Source organism: Phodopus roborovskii, unplaced genomic scaffold (genome assembly GCF_943737965.1).
Source record: "Phodopus roborovskii unplaced genomic scaffold, PHOROB, whole genome shotgun sequence".
Taxonomy (NCBI): domain Eukaryota; kingdom Metazoa; phylum Chordata; class Mammalia; order Rodentia; family Cricetidae; genus Phodopus; species Phodopus roborovskii.
This window is the reverse complement of record NW_026126546.1, coordinates 12,104,540-12,120,459: the sequence shown is the minus strand read 5'-3', so window position 1 is coordinate 12,120,459 and position 15,920 is coordinate 12,104,540. Positions and strand designations below refer to the sequence as shown.

The window sequence follows — 15,920 nt, the reverse complement described above, 5'->3', positions numbered from 1 at the left end:
CCTCTCTCTCTTTCTGTACCTCTGGAGGCAGACAAATCCCTGCCTAGCTCCCCTGCCCGCCTCTTTTTCTCCATCTGTCTCTTTCTCCCCCTCTCCCTCTCTTCTTCTGTCCTCTCTCTGAGGCAGCTCTCTCTGTGTTCCCCTCTGATTCTATTTATCTCTTCTCTCTTTTCTTCCCTTATTTTCTTCCCTCCCCCTCAATAAAACTTTCCTTATAGCCAGGGCTGCAGGACTCTTTCTCCAATCTGCCCACTGTGGGACCTGCTGGTCGGTGCCACTATTGTGCCCACCAAGAGACATAGCAAAGCTTCAAGGAGCCAGCAATGCCTGAATGCAAACACAAGAAGGTGTTTATTTCGAAAAAACAACCAGCTGGTGCTCCACTCTATCGGGAGATTTGAAGCCAGGAACTATAAATGCAAGGCATTTTTAAAGAGCAAAAAACAGGAAATGGGTCGGGAGACCCCTGATCTCAAGTCATAAGGTTTCCATGGTTACAGAGATTTCTTAGTGCTCAAGGTTACAAAGTTTCCATACAAGGTAATTGAGAGACAAAGAGTATTTTGCAAAGATGCCTTAACTGTAGTCTACTCAGGCAGGGTTGATGAACACATCCTGGGGTCTGGGAGAAGTTATCTAGTTCCCTGTTTCTTTAAGGACATCCTGGGGTCTGGGGGATTTACAACCTGCCAGGTAGAGAGGCAACCTGGTTCCCAGTTTTCCTAAGAGACAATGGGGTGGGAAGAGATGTTTACACAGTTGGTGATGAGCTCAGGCTCCCCTCTTCTTGTAGGAACTGCTCTTCCCTTGGCAAAGCCTAGAGTCAGGGGTCCCTTGCTTAGTTGGGGTCTTTTTAATTTTTCTCATTACAGCCACCACCCATTGCAGTCACCTTCTGGAAGTATTCCTAACATTCGCTCCATATTATTCCTAATGTAATCCAAAGTGACCTCGAACTCAAAGAGACCCTCCTGCCTCTGCCTGGGAGTACTGGGATTAAGTGTGCCAGTATGCCCTGCTCCGCCTCTAGATTTTTAAAAGTTCATTTATTCCTCACTTCAAAAATACTTTTATTATCCTATTTTACTAGAGAAGAAACAGAGGCGTATTTTTTTTTTCTTGGACACGGTCCATGTAGACCAGGCTGGCCTAATCCACGCTACATAGTCAAAAGCCAGCCTCGAACGTTTGGTCATCATAGCTGGGAAGATAGTCATGAGCAGCACCACGCCCAGCTGAATATTCTGTGTCGGGGATTGGGACCTAGGAGCATGTGCTATAAGGTGACTTGACCACAGGCAATTCGCAGAGTACACCGCCAGCCATCTTCCTTGTAGTCCATTAAGAACCACAACTCCCGGCATGCCTCACGACAGCAGCCCAATATACACAACAAATCCCGACGTGTCTTTGGGCGGTCAGGAGTGGAGGGTTCTAGAAGGCGTGACGTGGGGGGTCGAAGCGGGCTTGGAGGCGGGTTTTCGTGGTCGGCGGCTGTGGCCGCCACTACGGGACCTCGGAATATACTAGCGACTGGCGCGGCAGACGTAGCCTCGTCTCGAAAGTCATGGCGGCGCTCGGCCGGCCCTTCAGCGGCCTCCCTCTGAGAGGCAGCGCGGACTTCCTGCAGCCGCCGCCGGCCTTCGCGGGCCGGGCCTTCCCGCCAGGAGCCACCGGCCCTGACCTGGCCCTGCGGCCGGGAGTCCGCGTTGCGCCAAGCAGCCCGGGCGGGAGAACAGCTCGCGGACGGTGAGGACCAGGTGGGGCGGGCCCGTTAACCCCGCGGGACGTTAACCGTGAGCCCCGGGTCCCAGGGCCGGCGACCCACAGAGGGACCTTCGGCCTGGCCGCTCCCCTGTACGCGCGGCCGCCGGCCGGGACAACTTTGGGAACCTCCGGGACACTGCGGTTCCTCATTGGCAGTGTGGGGACAGAAATGGGTCCTGGAGCGAGTGATCAACGGTCACTGCCCCGACAGAAGTGACAACTTCAGATTTCCTTGTCTGGTTATTTGGAGACCTCCGCAAGACGTGACTTGATCTTGGGAACTGTGCAGGTCTCTCACGACCACAGAAGGGATATGCAATTGCGGCGCGAGATCCCGATAAGTAGAGCGACAACGATGGAATGCAGAAACCGTAAATTTAAGTTCCTGTCTTGGTTGACTAATTTGTTTTTGTTTGTTCCAACAGTGTTCCCATTCACTGTAGAAAGAAACACAAGCGATTGGTGGAGGATGATGAGTAAGTTTCGGGACCATTTGCCCTCTGTATGATGGCTGTTAGTTTAACACGTGTATCCTATTTTAAGTGGAAAAGGTAAAGCATATTGTATCTCTTTAAACTAGTGACATTGTTTGCCTGTTAGGGGCAGGAACTGGATGTCAAGCAGGTAGAGGAAAACTCACTCTGTAACCAACGTAGTGTTTGAATTTTAAATTGTCATTATAGACACAGAGTTTAAAACAAAACAAAAAGAAAATCAAAGGATATATATTGGAAAGGTAACCTTGTAGCCCATTTCTTACTTTTAGAAAAATAGTTCAGAAACTTAAAAGTTATGAAGATGTGCTTCAGTTGTTTACTTCTGTAGCTAGATACCTATTCACACCACCATCCGTGGGGGTGGGGGTTGTTTCCTTTTACTTTCTTGCCTTATTCCAAGGTCTACCTGTTGTTTGTTGTTGGTTTTGTTTTGTTTTAAAAGACAGCCTCACTATGTAGCCCTGTGTAGTCTGGAACTCACTATGTAGAGCAGATAGGTCTATAAGAGATCTGCTTGCCTCTGCCTGTTGAGATTAAATACCAGCATGTTTCAATACCTGTTTTGTTTGTATGTTTCCTTATTATTATGATGATGATGATGTATATGAACAAATGCCATGGTGGGATGTGGAAGTTAGAGGACATTTGGAAGTTGGTTCTCTCCCACCATGTAGTTCCAGAATCAAGTTCAAATTGTCAGTTTGGTGGCAAACATCTGTACTCACTGAGCCATCTTGCTTTTTGTTTTCCTGTATTAAGGATCAAACCTTGGGCCTGGCAGATGCTTGGCAACTGTTCTCCTGTTTATTCTATTCTAGCTTCATTTATTCTAAGCCCTGCCCCAGATAGGGCTTAGAATAAATTCTGTATGATCCTACCTCTAACCCCTAGTAGAAACTGAGTTCTGAGGATGATGGCTCACTCAGGTAATTCCAGCACTATGAGGCTGATATCACCAAGAGCTTGGGGTCAGCCATGGGCCATATGAAACAAGCCAGTAATCTCAGCTCTTGGAGGAAGGTCAAAGCAGGAGGATCGGACATTCAAGGTCATCCTCAGTAACAGTACTGACTTGCAGCCAGTTTAGGATATATAAGACTCTGGCTTAAAAATAATTAAAAGAAACTTTGAATTGACATTTGGAGGTTACCTTATTTTTTGTGAGTGAGTTGAAGGTAGGAGGGACACAGAAATCAGTCTTGGATGTCATTTCTTAAGTATCATCCATCCTTATTTTGAGGCAAGGTCTCCCCTGTGCTGTCAAGTATGTGGAGGCCAAAGGTTGACATCCAGTATCTTGCTCAGTCATTCTTCATGTTATATTTTGAGGTGGAGTATCTCACTTGAACCCAGAACTTGCATTTGCTTGCTCTATGAATCCAGTCTCCTCCTGAGCCCTATAATTACAGTGGGCTACCATGCCTACCTGCCATTTACACATACACTCTTTTTTCATTCTAGCCAGCATGTGATTTCATCCATTGAACCCTCTCCCTAGCTGCCTGCCTAGTTTTTAAGGCAAGGTTTCTCACTGGCTTGGAGATCACCATGTCAGCTGAGGTGAGGGGGTCGAGCAGAGCCCAGGGATATTTCTATCGTTGCCTCTCTGCTAGTATTATGAGTCACCAAGCTTTGCTTTATGTTGGTTCTGGGTCTTCATACTTTCCTGACAAGTGCTCTTCCCACCAAGCTGTTTCCCCTAATCCAAAGAGTTACCTTAAATTAAAAACCTAGGTGATGGAGTTTGTTGCCTTAGGGTTGCTATTAAAGAAAAAAAAAAAACTTTTTTTTGTCTTGTAGTGCTCTAGATTGTTTTTTATTCACTCTAGTGTTTGCTTAAAGTGTAGAAACTAAGCCAGGTGTGGCAGCATACACCTTTAATCCCAATGTCTGGGAGGCAGAGGCTGGCAGATCTTGAGTTAAAAGGCCAGCGTGGTCTGCAGAGTGAGTTCCAGGACAGCCCTGGCAACACAGAAATTCTGGGAGGTGGGGGTAGGGTAGAAACTTTTAATTTAAAAAGTTAACTACCTTTGATTTGTGGAGAGATTGAGGGGGTTGTCCAGATGTGAACTGCTGAGCTTGCCACATTGTTCTCAGTATCTAGAAGCCTTTCTTTAAAATTTGTATGTGCATTCAGAGTATATGCTAATGTTTAGAACCCAGAAGGTGTTGGTTTCCCTGGAGCTGGAATTGCAGGTCGTTGTGAACCACCTAATGTGGGTGCTGGGAACTGAACTTGGGTCTTGTAAAAGCTATGTATGCTCTTAACTAATGAGCCATCTCTCCAGCACTTAGAAGCCTTTTAATTCTTTGGTTTTTTGAGACAGTGTTTCTCTGTATTGCTTTGGAGCTAACTGTATAGACCAGGCTGGCCTTGAACTCAGATCCGCCTGCCTCTGCCTCCTCCCGAGTACTGAGTTTAAAGTCATGTGCCATCACATTTTCTTAAGAGCTTAATCACTATCGATATTCAGTTATTAGCAAAGTAAGCCTACAGACATGAAATAACCTAAAAGTGAAGAACTATTTCATAGATGAATTGTTAGATGCTCTGGGAAACTTCCTATTCTCTCTCAATTTATGCTTTTTCTTAGCTGATTTTTTTTTTTTTTTTTTTTTTTTTTTTTTGTAGGTATGTACCACCACACCCAACTTGAAGGGTTTTGTTGTTGTTGTTGGGGATTTTTGATGTATCTCAGTCTTGTCCTAGAACTTTATAGCTGGCTCTTGGCCCTAAACTCCTGCTTCTTGTCTCCTAGATATTTCTAGTACCTTCTTCTTAGGTTTTTTTGTTGTTGTTTTGTTTAAAGTTTTTTGAGACATGGATTTTCTGTGTGTCCCTGGCTGTCCTGGAACTCACTTTGTAGACCAGGCTGGCCTCCAGCTCACAGAGATCCTTGCTGCCTCTGCCTCTCAAGAACTGGGATTAAAGGTGTGCATCACCAGTGCCTGGCTACTAGTACTTTCTAATGAGGTAAATTTTTAAATCAAACACAGTAGATTGTAATTTCTTCCAAATACAGGTTCAAGAGGGCAGTACTATCAGACTTTTACATTCCAGAAATGTAAAATTGATTTTCACAGTGTTAAGATGGGTTAAAACTTTTCTCTTATAAACATGTTTATTCATTTCCTTTGACCATCAGTTTAATTAATGAATGGGCATTTTGGTTATATAGCTGTGATCTAGCCTTAATGCTGTACACACTGCTGCTATTCATTAGAGAGTGTGTGGTCTAAACACTTTAAAAGTCTTCCTTGCTGCTTACTGCTTTTAGCTAGCAGTGTATACATCATAGTGCTGATACATACAAGCTTATGATAAACACTTTAACAATTAACTTCCTCTCTAAAATTATAGAGGTAGAACTCTGTTCTAATCAACATTTAACTTTCCTTTACTGGGGCACTTTGGAAGGGTCAGCTGATACGTTTCCAAGTATCTCCAAAAGGAAGGAGCTGGGTTTGATGAATTCCAAGTTCTCTCTTAAATACTAAGGCATCTAGGAAGTAATGGGGTATGTTACACTAGGAGAAAGGGAGATCCCACCATCAGTCGGACAGATAGCCAAAGGCAAGAAATTGGTGCTTGTGGTACTTGAAGCATACTATGGTAGACAGGTGTGTTTGCTGTAAGGAATTAGAGGGTGAAAGCCAGACACATTCTCGTGTGGGTCAGGGAATGTGATGCTGAAGCAATGACAAAATGTAGTTGGGGCAGAATTGCTGCTTTGACTTTTTAGTGTGTATTGGTGTTCTGCCTGTGTGTATGTCTGTACCAACCAGGTATATGCCTGATGCCCTTAGAGGCCAGGACAGTGTAGAATTCCCTGGGACTGGAATTACAAACATTTGTGGGTACTGGGGATTAACCTTGTGTCCCCACATCCACTGGAAGAACAGCCAGTGCTCTTGATTGCGGAGCCACCTCTCCAACCCACTTTTTTAATTACCTTGCTTCCCACTTAATTTTTCCTATAGACTTTTTTCCTTTAAAAGGTTAAAGTCTTGGAGGTGCTGCATAAATTGAAAAAAATAGAAGAAAATTTCTCAGAGAAGCTATTGTGGGGGGTTGGGGGAACACATGATGTTCTAGCTGTAGAATAAAGTAGAGATTTTTATATTTAATAATTTAATTTAAAAAGAGTAATAATAAATTGGGGCTGGAGAGATAGCTCAACAGTTAAAAACACTTGTTCTTGCAGAAGACCCTCAGATTCAATTCTAAGCACCCACATGGTTATTCACAGATGTCCATAACTCCAGTTCTGGGGGGTCTGAGACGTTTTCTAACTGCTATTAGCCACACACATGGTATACATATGTGCAGGAAGAACACTCAAACATAAAATAAATACATTTTTTTTTTTGACTAAATAAATTTGAACTGGGCACGGTAGCATGTATCCTTCTAATTGACTAGAGAAATTACTTAAATTTCATTTGTAATGGAGTTTTTTTTTTTTTTCTTCCCTCTCTTCCCACCACTCTCTGCCTTCCTCCTCCTAGGTGTCCAGTAAGAAAGAAGAGACTGACTGAAGCTGAACTCTGTACGGTTACTAATGAGTGGGTTCTCGACACACACCAGGGCATAGAGGATCACGGGGTCAACACATGTCCCAGTGGCCTTTCTGTGCCCAGCATGCTAGACGCTGTCTGTGAAGAAATGGATCAAACAACTGCAGAACCGCAGTGTGAAGTTGCCCGAAGGAGGCTTCAGGAGATTGAGGACAGGTATTGACAGTGGGATGCAAGCTTGCTGCTGCTCCTGTGTCACGGTTCTCTTAAGATGATCCAGAGCATCATTTGATGATTGTAATGCTTCTTTTTTTTTTTTTTTCCTTGTTTTTATTGAGCTATACATTTTTTTTTTCTTCATTTCCTTCCCTCCTCCCCTCCCTCCCCCTCACTCCCAGTTTACTCGGAAGATTTTGTCTTTTCTCCCTTCCTAGGCAGATCCATGTATGTCTCTTCTTAGGGTCCTCTTTGTTACCTAGGTTCTCTGGGCTCGTGAACTGTAGGCTGGTTATCCTTTGCGTTATGACTAATATCCACTTACGAATGAGTACATAACTATGTTTGTCTTTCTGGGTCTGGGTTACCTCTCTCAGTATGGTTTTTTCTAGTTCCATCCATTTGCCTGCAAATTTCAAGATGTGATTATTATCTACTACACTCTTTTGTGTTAATGTTATCACATTTTCTTAATCCATTGGTTGAGGGGCATCTAGGTTGTTTCTAGGTTCTGGCTATGACAAATAATGCTGCTATAAACATAGTTGAGCGAATGTCCTTGTGGTGTGAGTTGCATCTTTTGTGTGTATGCCCAAAAGTGATAATGCTGGTCCTTGAGGTAGATTGGTTCCCAATTTTCTGAGAAACTGCCATACTAATTTCCAAAGCACTGTACAAGTTTGCACTCCTACCAGCAACGGAGGAGTGTTGCCCTTTTTCCACATCCCCTTCAGGATAAGCTGTCCTCAGAGTTTTTGATCTTGGCCATTTTGACAGGTCTAAGATGGTATCTCCGAGTTGTTTTGATTTGCATTTCTCTGATGGCTAAGGATGTTGAGCAGTTCTTTAAATGTCTTTTAGCCATTTGAGTTTCTTCTGTTGAGAATTCTATTTATCTCTGTACTCTATTTTTTTAATTGGATTATTTGATATTTTGATATCTAGTTTGAGTTCCTTTTATATTTTGGAGATTCACTTGAGCAGTGTTCAATTTCATTGAGTTTGTGGGCTTTCTGCAATTAGTGTTATTGAATTCTAACTTTAAGCCATGGTGATCTGGTAAGACAGGGGATTGTTCCTTTTTTTTTTTTTTTTTTTTTTTAATCTGTTGAGGTTTGCTTATCGACTATGGGCTTGATTTTAGAAAAGGATCATTGGGGTGCTGAGAAAAGGGTATATTCTTTTGTGTTTGAGTGGGGTGTCCTATAGATATTTGTTAAGCCCATTTGAGTCAATAACATCTTTTAGTTCCTTTATTTCTCTGTTAAGGTTCTATCTAGAAGACCTGTCCAGTGGTGAGAAGGAGGTATTGAAGTCTCCCACTGTTAGTGTGTGGGACTTGATATTTCATTTAAGCTTTAGAAATGTTTCTTTCACAGATGTGGGTACTCTAGTATTTGGGGCATGAATGTTCATAATTGAGACTTGATCTTGATGGAGTTTTTCTGTGGCAATATGAAATGTCCTTCATCTCTTGACTAATTTTAATTTGAACTCTATTTTGTTAGCTATAAGGATAGAAACAGCTTGTTTCTTAGGTCCATTTGATTGGAAAATCTGCCAAACCTTTACTCTCAGGTAATGTCTGTTTTGAAGTTGAAATGTGTTTCTTGATGCAGCAAAAGGATCCAATCTGTTAGACTGTGTCTTTTTATAGTCTGATTGAGTCCATTGATATTAAGGGGTATTAATGACAAGTGATTGCTAGTTCCTGTTATTTTTGGTGGTGGTGGTGGTATTGAGTATGTGTGTTTCCCTTCTTTGGGATTTACTGGTGTGGAATTTCCTGTTGCCTGTATTTTTGTGGGTGTGGCTAACTACTTTGGGTTGGAGTTTTCCTTCTAGTACTTCTGTAGGCTGGATTTGTGGGTTGGTTTTGTTTAAATCTAGTTTTGTCATAGAATATCCTATTTTCTCCATCTGTGGTGATTTATTGCTTTGCTGGGCTGGCATCCTTGGTTTCTTAGTATCTGCATAATGCCTGACCAGGACCTTCTGGCTTTCATTGTTTCCATTGAGAAGTTGGGTATAATTCTAATAGGTCTGCCTTTATATGTTACTTGACCTTTTTCTTTTGTAGCTGTTAATATTCTTTATTCTGTATGTATTTTGATTATTATGTGGAGAGGGGACTTTTTTCTTTTGGGTCAATCTATTTGGTGTTCTGTAAACTTCTTGTACTTTCATTGGCATGTTCTTTAGGTTGGGAAAGTTTTAAAGTTTTCTTCTGTGATTTTGTTGAATATATTTTCTATGCCTTTGAACTGGACTACTCATTCTTCTATCCGTATGATTCTTAGGTTCAGTGTTTTCATGGTGTCTTGGTTTTTCAAGACAGGGTTTTTCTATGTTGCTTTGAAGCCTGTCCTAGAACTAGCTTTGTAGACTATGCTGGCCTTGAACTCACAGAGATCTGCCTGCCTGTGCCTCCCAAGTGCTGGGATTAAAGGTGTGTGCTACCAACACCCAGCTAGATTTAAACATTTTCTTTGACTGATAGAATATCTCTATCATGTCTTGAATGCCTGAAATTCTTTCTTTCATCTCTTGTATTCTGTTGTTTATGCTTGATTTTGTAGTTCCTGATCGTTTACCCAAATTTTCCATTTCAAGGGTTTCCTCACTTTGTGTTTTCTTTATTGCCTCTATTTCAGTTTTTTTTAAGTCTTGAACTATTTCTTTCACTTGTCTGATTGCTTTTTCTTGGTTTTCTTTAATAGATTTGTTGATTTCTTCCCATTTTTTTTTTTTCTTTTCCTCCTTCTGTAAGGGAATTTTTTATTTCCTCTATAAGGGCCTCAGTCATCTTCATAAACTTATTTTTAAGGTCATTTTCTTCTGTTTTATCTGTGTTGGGATGTTCAGTCTTGCTATTGTAGAACCACTAGTATCTGGTGGTGCTGAATTGTTGAGTGTGTTCTTACACTGTTGTCTACACATATCTTCAATATAGGTGGAGCCTGTGCTATGCACAGGCAGGACTGAGGCTCAGGTTCTGGTGGTTGGATAGTTTTTGGAGGCGTGGTCCTGAAAATATTAAATAGTAGAGCGAGTTCTTATAGCTTAATTAATCATTTTACTGGCAATGGCAGGGTTAGCCCTCCAGGACACATGTTTTCTGTTATGTGAATTACTGAATAACTCTTCCCGTTATGTTGGAAAAAGTGGCCTCATGTGGTAACTTTTCTCTGAGGTATACCTTACTTATTTTTCACTATAGCGCCTGTGATTTTACTCTTTGGATTTTAAACTTTGTTGATTTACGATTGGTGTTCATTGCAGGAACACCAATACCTTGACTAATTTTTTTTTTTTTCTTTCTCTGCTTCTGCTTCATTATTTTTTTAGGATAATTGACGAAGATGAAGAGGTTGAAAGTGACAGAAATGTTAGCCACCTCCCAAGTCTTGTCCTTTCTGACACAATGAAAACGGGTTTGAAGAGGGAATTTGATGAAGTCTTCACAAAGAAGATGATTGAGTCTATGTAAGTTATGGTGCATAACATTTCCCCTTAACTGATCCAATACCTGGGAAAGGGTTCTCCTCTTAATTCATACAGGAGAAATAGGGACCACATTTTGAAACCTCTGGTTTATCTGTTTCTCTAAATTACTTGGACACAGCATGGAGACCTAGGTAACAGAAAATGACATGTCAAATGAGTAACAATTGAAATAGTTATCACAAAGCCCACAAACCATAACACAGCCTTTTGGGACCACTTTGGAATATTTAGCTCGTTTTGTTTAGGGAGTGGGAATGTTACTGTGTAGCCTAAGCTAGGTTCAAATTCACCATCTTGCTGCCTCCACTTCTTTAGCTCTTGATTTCAAGTATAATTTAAGCCAGGCATGGTAGTTTATGCAGTTAATCCCAGCAACACTCAATAGGCAGAGGTATTAGTTTCTAGCCTGTCTGAGCTACATAGTGAGATTTTTGTCTCAATAAAAGGGGGGGGATGATAAACAATCAAATGATAACATAGATTTAAGATGAAAACAAAAAAAAAAAAAAATAGGTAGTAGGGTGACTCATGATGAAGTACTTGCCATGCACCTGGGTTCCATCCTCAGCAACACAAAGAAAAACAGAAAATAAGTTCTATAGCTCAGTTAACTGGTTTGTTGTATTTTCAGAGTAAAAACACAGAAACAGCAGGTGAGAAAACAGGCAGGCTTAGGGTAGGGACTAGTGACTAAGGGGAGAGGTTGAGGGAGGAAACAGGGCCGCAAACACAGGAGCCTGCCAAGCAAAGTGGCAGACTGGAGAAGAGCTCTGCCTAGTGTGGAAGGTCTCAGTTCTCAACTGCTATGCAGAATAACAGGCAAGCTATAAAGTACATGGAAGTACTGCCTGGGAAACCTAGACTTAATACGCGCTGAGGGTAAGTTTAGACTGAAAAGGGCTCTTGGGACCCAGACCTCAATAGTGCTGGGCACAGGCAGAGTGAGGGCAGTTCAGCTACTGCTTGTGGGAGAGGCAGAGGGTTTTCCAGTCAGGCCCTAGCTTAAGTTTATGATTAACTACTCAGCCCTGAGGGTGTGTAAATAGTGTAGCCACTATGAATGCAGGTCGTCCTGCTCAAAGTAGTGTCTGCTGCTCTTAGTAGTTTTCCAGAATGGGGCCTTTGAGACTATACTTCATTGTAACTTTTTTTTCTTTTTTATTTCTGGATCCCAGAAGATTTTCTATATTCAGGGTAAGGAATTTTTTTCTGTTTTGGAGATAAGATAGGTTCTCATGTAGCCCAGGCTAGTCTAAAACTTCTGGCCCTCCTGCCTGCACATCCCAAGTACTAGAATAACAGACACTATTCCCAGCCATGGATGGGAAAAACACATGATTATACTTATCTAGTATAATTGTTTGGTTTAACTGCAAAGCATTCTACTTCATAACTATATGAAACAGTTCATCAGAAATTAATATGCTGATCCAGGATTTCTTTTTTATTTATAATGATTTAATATACAAGTCACCCACAAGGCTAGGGAAATAGGGTAGTACTAGAACAGTTTGCTCAGTACCACAAATCAAAACAAAAAACTGTAGTCATGCAAATCTATTCATTAAGAAGGTGTCTGTGTGTGTTATTATAGCTAGTGATGTAGCTCGGCCTTATATGAGGAGGCCTTAGTTCCACTCCTAATTGTAGTATTAAATTAAATCTGGGGACCTTCTTTCTTTGTTTTTGTTGTTTGAAACAAGACGTCTCTGTATAATCCTGCTATTCTAGAACTCCATATGTAGATGTGGCTAGTCTTCCGGCCTCTATCTCCTGAGTGCTAGAATTAAAGGCGTGTACCATTACAACCCGCTGAAGGGCCTGGTATTTGCTTGGATGTTTGTATTGCTGCTATTTGTGATTTAAAATATAATAGGGCTGGTGATATCACTAAGAAGTGGGACCACTTAAATGTGTGAGGGCCTGGCTTCAATCTCTAGCACATCAGAAAAGATAATTACATATGGAACTGTGAAACTTTACGTATTTGAGGACTTGGGAATAATACTCACTCCTAGAAGATGTAGTGCTCTTGCAGAGGACTGGAGTTTGATTCCTGACACCTACATCTGGTGGCTCCAGGGGAACTTAAGCTTCTAGCCTCCTTAGTCACCTACTGCACATGTTCATATCCCCATACAGACACAAACACACATCCACATGATTTTTTTTTTAATTTAAGTCCAGTTTGAATTCTCCTAAACATCTCTAGCTCTCTTTTAAAACTACAAAACATGAGTAGCTTCACAATTTGTGTATCCTTGTACAGGGCTATGCTAACCCATATCATTCCAAGTTTAGTATATCTGCTGCTGAAGTGAACACTTTATCTTTTTTCAATTAAGAGAATTTATATAATGAGAACTGATGAAACACATCAAGATCAAAATAACAGTGAAACCATACAGTAGGTAAATGGGTAGAGATACAAAAGTACAGCAGAGAATGGCACTTTGAGGGCCACTAGATCTTAACTGGAAGGTGTTAAGTAGTGAGTGGGAGCTTGTTGATAGAGATTTGAATGTCCTAAAGTTTTTTTTTATAGAAATCTGTATTTCACATCTCAGGAGTCGTCCTTCTATGGAACTTGTACTCTGGAAACCTCTCCCTGAACTCCTTTCTGAGAAGCCAAAGCCATCGTCTAACCCTAAGAACTACATGGGAGAGAGCCAAACGAAACGTACAGTTGCCGGCACTGCCTTTCCTCAGAGAACTGAAGTGTTGCTGGAACCTCGGCACACAGACACGCCACTTTACCATAGTCTGGAGACAGCTGCTGGTACAGAGGAAGAGATGGAGCTCTAGAGACCAGTTCTGCTCCAGCTTGGCAAGTTCTAGAAGGCTCCTGTGTTCAGTAATGAGCCTGCCTGTATAGTATAGGGACCTGAAAGTTTTATGAAACGGGTGTAATATCTCCACCTGTGATTTGGGGTGGGACTGTCACTGTGGGTAGCCATTTATTGAATTCAACTTTTTGCCAAGGAAGCTTATCTCAAAGGAAATGCAGTTTTCTAGCAGGCTTATCCAAGAAATGTTACAGTTTCTTTAAAGACAACCATAGACGCTGGATGTGTTACAGTGACTGAAGTCATCTGTCACATGTTGAAGCCATTCATTCTTAAGATGCTTATAAAGAGGAATGCTCCTAATTCCCCTGCACCCTGACAGCTGAGTCATGTATTGAGCTTCTGGTAGTGGTAACTGTACACATCAGGAGCGGGAGGGAAGAAAGCAGTAGTTTGAGTCTCTTGCAAAGGAATTAAACAGGCAAGGAAACGTGTGTTGGCTTCAGGTCCGTGTAGCCATTATTACTCAAGCAGTAGCCATTGGTCTGCTTTAATGACTGATAAGCTCAGTTGGTCAGTGATGTTTACACCTCAATTAACTTTAATTGATTAAAACAGTGTGAGGTAACCTTTCTGTAAATTGTCTGTGAAAGAAGTGTCTTTTCATGAATCTTGAGGACAAACAGTGTCAGCCAAACCCAGCATTGATAGCTTCTAGAGTTTAAAAAGGGAAGGTTGTACTTGTATCAGCAGGTTGAATTTTTTAATGTTGGATTTGAAAACAGTGAATTAGCTGAGAATAAATGGGCAAATATCTTGGAGGTTTACTGAAATAGCTCATTGTCTTGTGCTTAAGTTATCGACAGTAAGCCTAAAATTTAGTGGAAGATGGCCTCCTACCAGCAGGAAATCTTTACCCTTTGAGTACCAGAACCAGGCTCAAGGTTTTCTTTGGGAATAACCAGGGTAAAAGTTTTTAATTTCTCAGGAAGAGCTCTTCAGCATGGCAGGGTGTGTAATGAAGGCTTGGCAACTCCTTCAGTGCTGTAGAGTAGTCCATGTAAGATAGCAGGGGGGAGTATGGCACCTCTTCCACAGCAGAGCACCTCAGTTCAGTTTTCACTTTGTGGGTTTCTTCTTCCTTTGTAGGGGAAAAATGAAAAGGTTTATGCTGAGTAGAGGTGAATTTTTTAGAAATTAGCTTCCAGGCATTTTGCAGCCCATGCGGAAATCCCTCCCATGGATGGCATAGGAGTCATAGTCTGTTCAGTGGACTTCTTGCCTATTGTTCTTGCTCTCTCTGTTTCTGTCTGGATGTCAGGAAAAGATTTAATGTTTAATATTTAAACAAAATAGTTATGTCTACACAATAAAATTGCTCAAGCTTCGAAACCAGTATTGAAACCAGTTGGAAACCAGCTAATTGTTTCTTCATCTCAGACTCAGAGGTGAAAGAAAACGGTCTTCTGTTGAAATGTGCAAGTGTTTAACTCATGTCACTTGAAAACTCCTAGCTTGTTTAATGGGACCAACTAGTAAAGTTTATATATAGCCTTAAAGAATTCTCTGTGCCAGGGAGTTTTAGTACAGTGTAGAAGCAAACTGCCCAGAGTTTGGAGTTAGCCAGTGTGAGAATGGGAAGGAAGTGGCAGCTTTCCAAAAGGCACAGAACACCAGGCAGGACTGCCTCTTATCAATTTGGTAACCACTGGAGAGAAGATATGGTTTTTAACAAAGAACAGAACTCTTCAGGAGCCCTTATCTGACATGATCTTTATTTCTGCAGGAAAGTGATGTTTCACAGTCGTTTTTGGACTTACCTTCTTTCACATGTTTGTACAAAAATCATCCCTCTTCATCCTTGTGGTGCTGACTCAACAGACTGTCTCCACAGCCCCGATGCCTCTGCAGTCTATTTCCTTTTCTAGCATAAGCCTTTTGCTTTGCCTTAAGGTTTTCCTAAAGAATTAACAGGTCTTTCCATCTTGTATAGTTTTTGGAACATGGATCAGACATTGGCTCAGTATGCTAATGTATGAAGGTCAGCAATTATCTAAAGCAGGTGAGCTTCAATGAACAAATGTGTTTCTCTGAGTTTGAGGTGGGTGTGTTTGGGGGATGTTTATTTTTTAGGTTCTTGGTTTGGTTTTTTTGTTTTGTTTTTGTTCTTAATATGAAATATGAGAATCTAGTTCTCATAATTTAAATCAGTTAAAAAGTGCTCATTCTTGAAAAGATTAAAAAAAAATGTAAAATTTAGAAACAAGTAGGACAGGACTTAGAATAACTGCAAGGGGAACATTAACTAGAAGGTCCATTTGCTACTCTGGATCTGGACCCTGACTTTAATAGTAACAAGAATAGTACAGAACTCAGAACATTCTGGAAGATGGTGTCAATTTTACTTTAAAAATGAGAACCTGGTTTTTCTGTATTTTATTATTTTCAATAAAAGTCAAGTGTTTTGAACTGTTTAAAGTATCTGTAATCCTGTACACATGGAAATGAAATAGTTTTGTTTTGTTTTCTTGCTTTCCTTTAAATTTTAATTAAGGCAGCATTCCTATCAGTGAAAAACTTGTCCTGAAATTTGATCCTGTTAGGTTAAAAGTGAGCTGCTTGTAAAGTC

General features: G+C 41.2%; 1 protein-coding gene across 1 annotated transcript; it reads left to right on the top strand.

Annotated features, from left to right (window-relative positions):
• The first annotated feature begins 1,362 nt into the window (after positions 1 to 1,362).
• On the top strand, positions 1,363 to 14,686 carry Ccdc117 (coiled-coil domain containing 117). Its single transcript, XM_051200202.1, is given in 6 exon segments — positions 1,363 to 1,452; positions 1,454 to 1,749; positions 2,193 to 2,243; positions 6,774 to 6,998; positions 10,347 to 10,484; positions 13,073 to 14,686. Coding segments are annotated over 6 exon segments (1,038 nt in total). The 3' UTR covers positions 13,311 to 14,686.
• Positions 14,687 to 15,920: the final 1,234 nt, after the last annotated feature.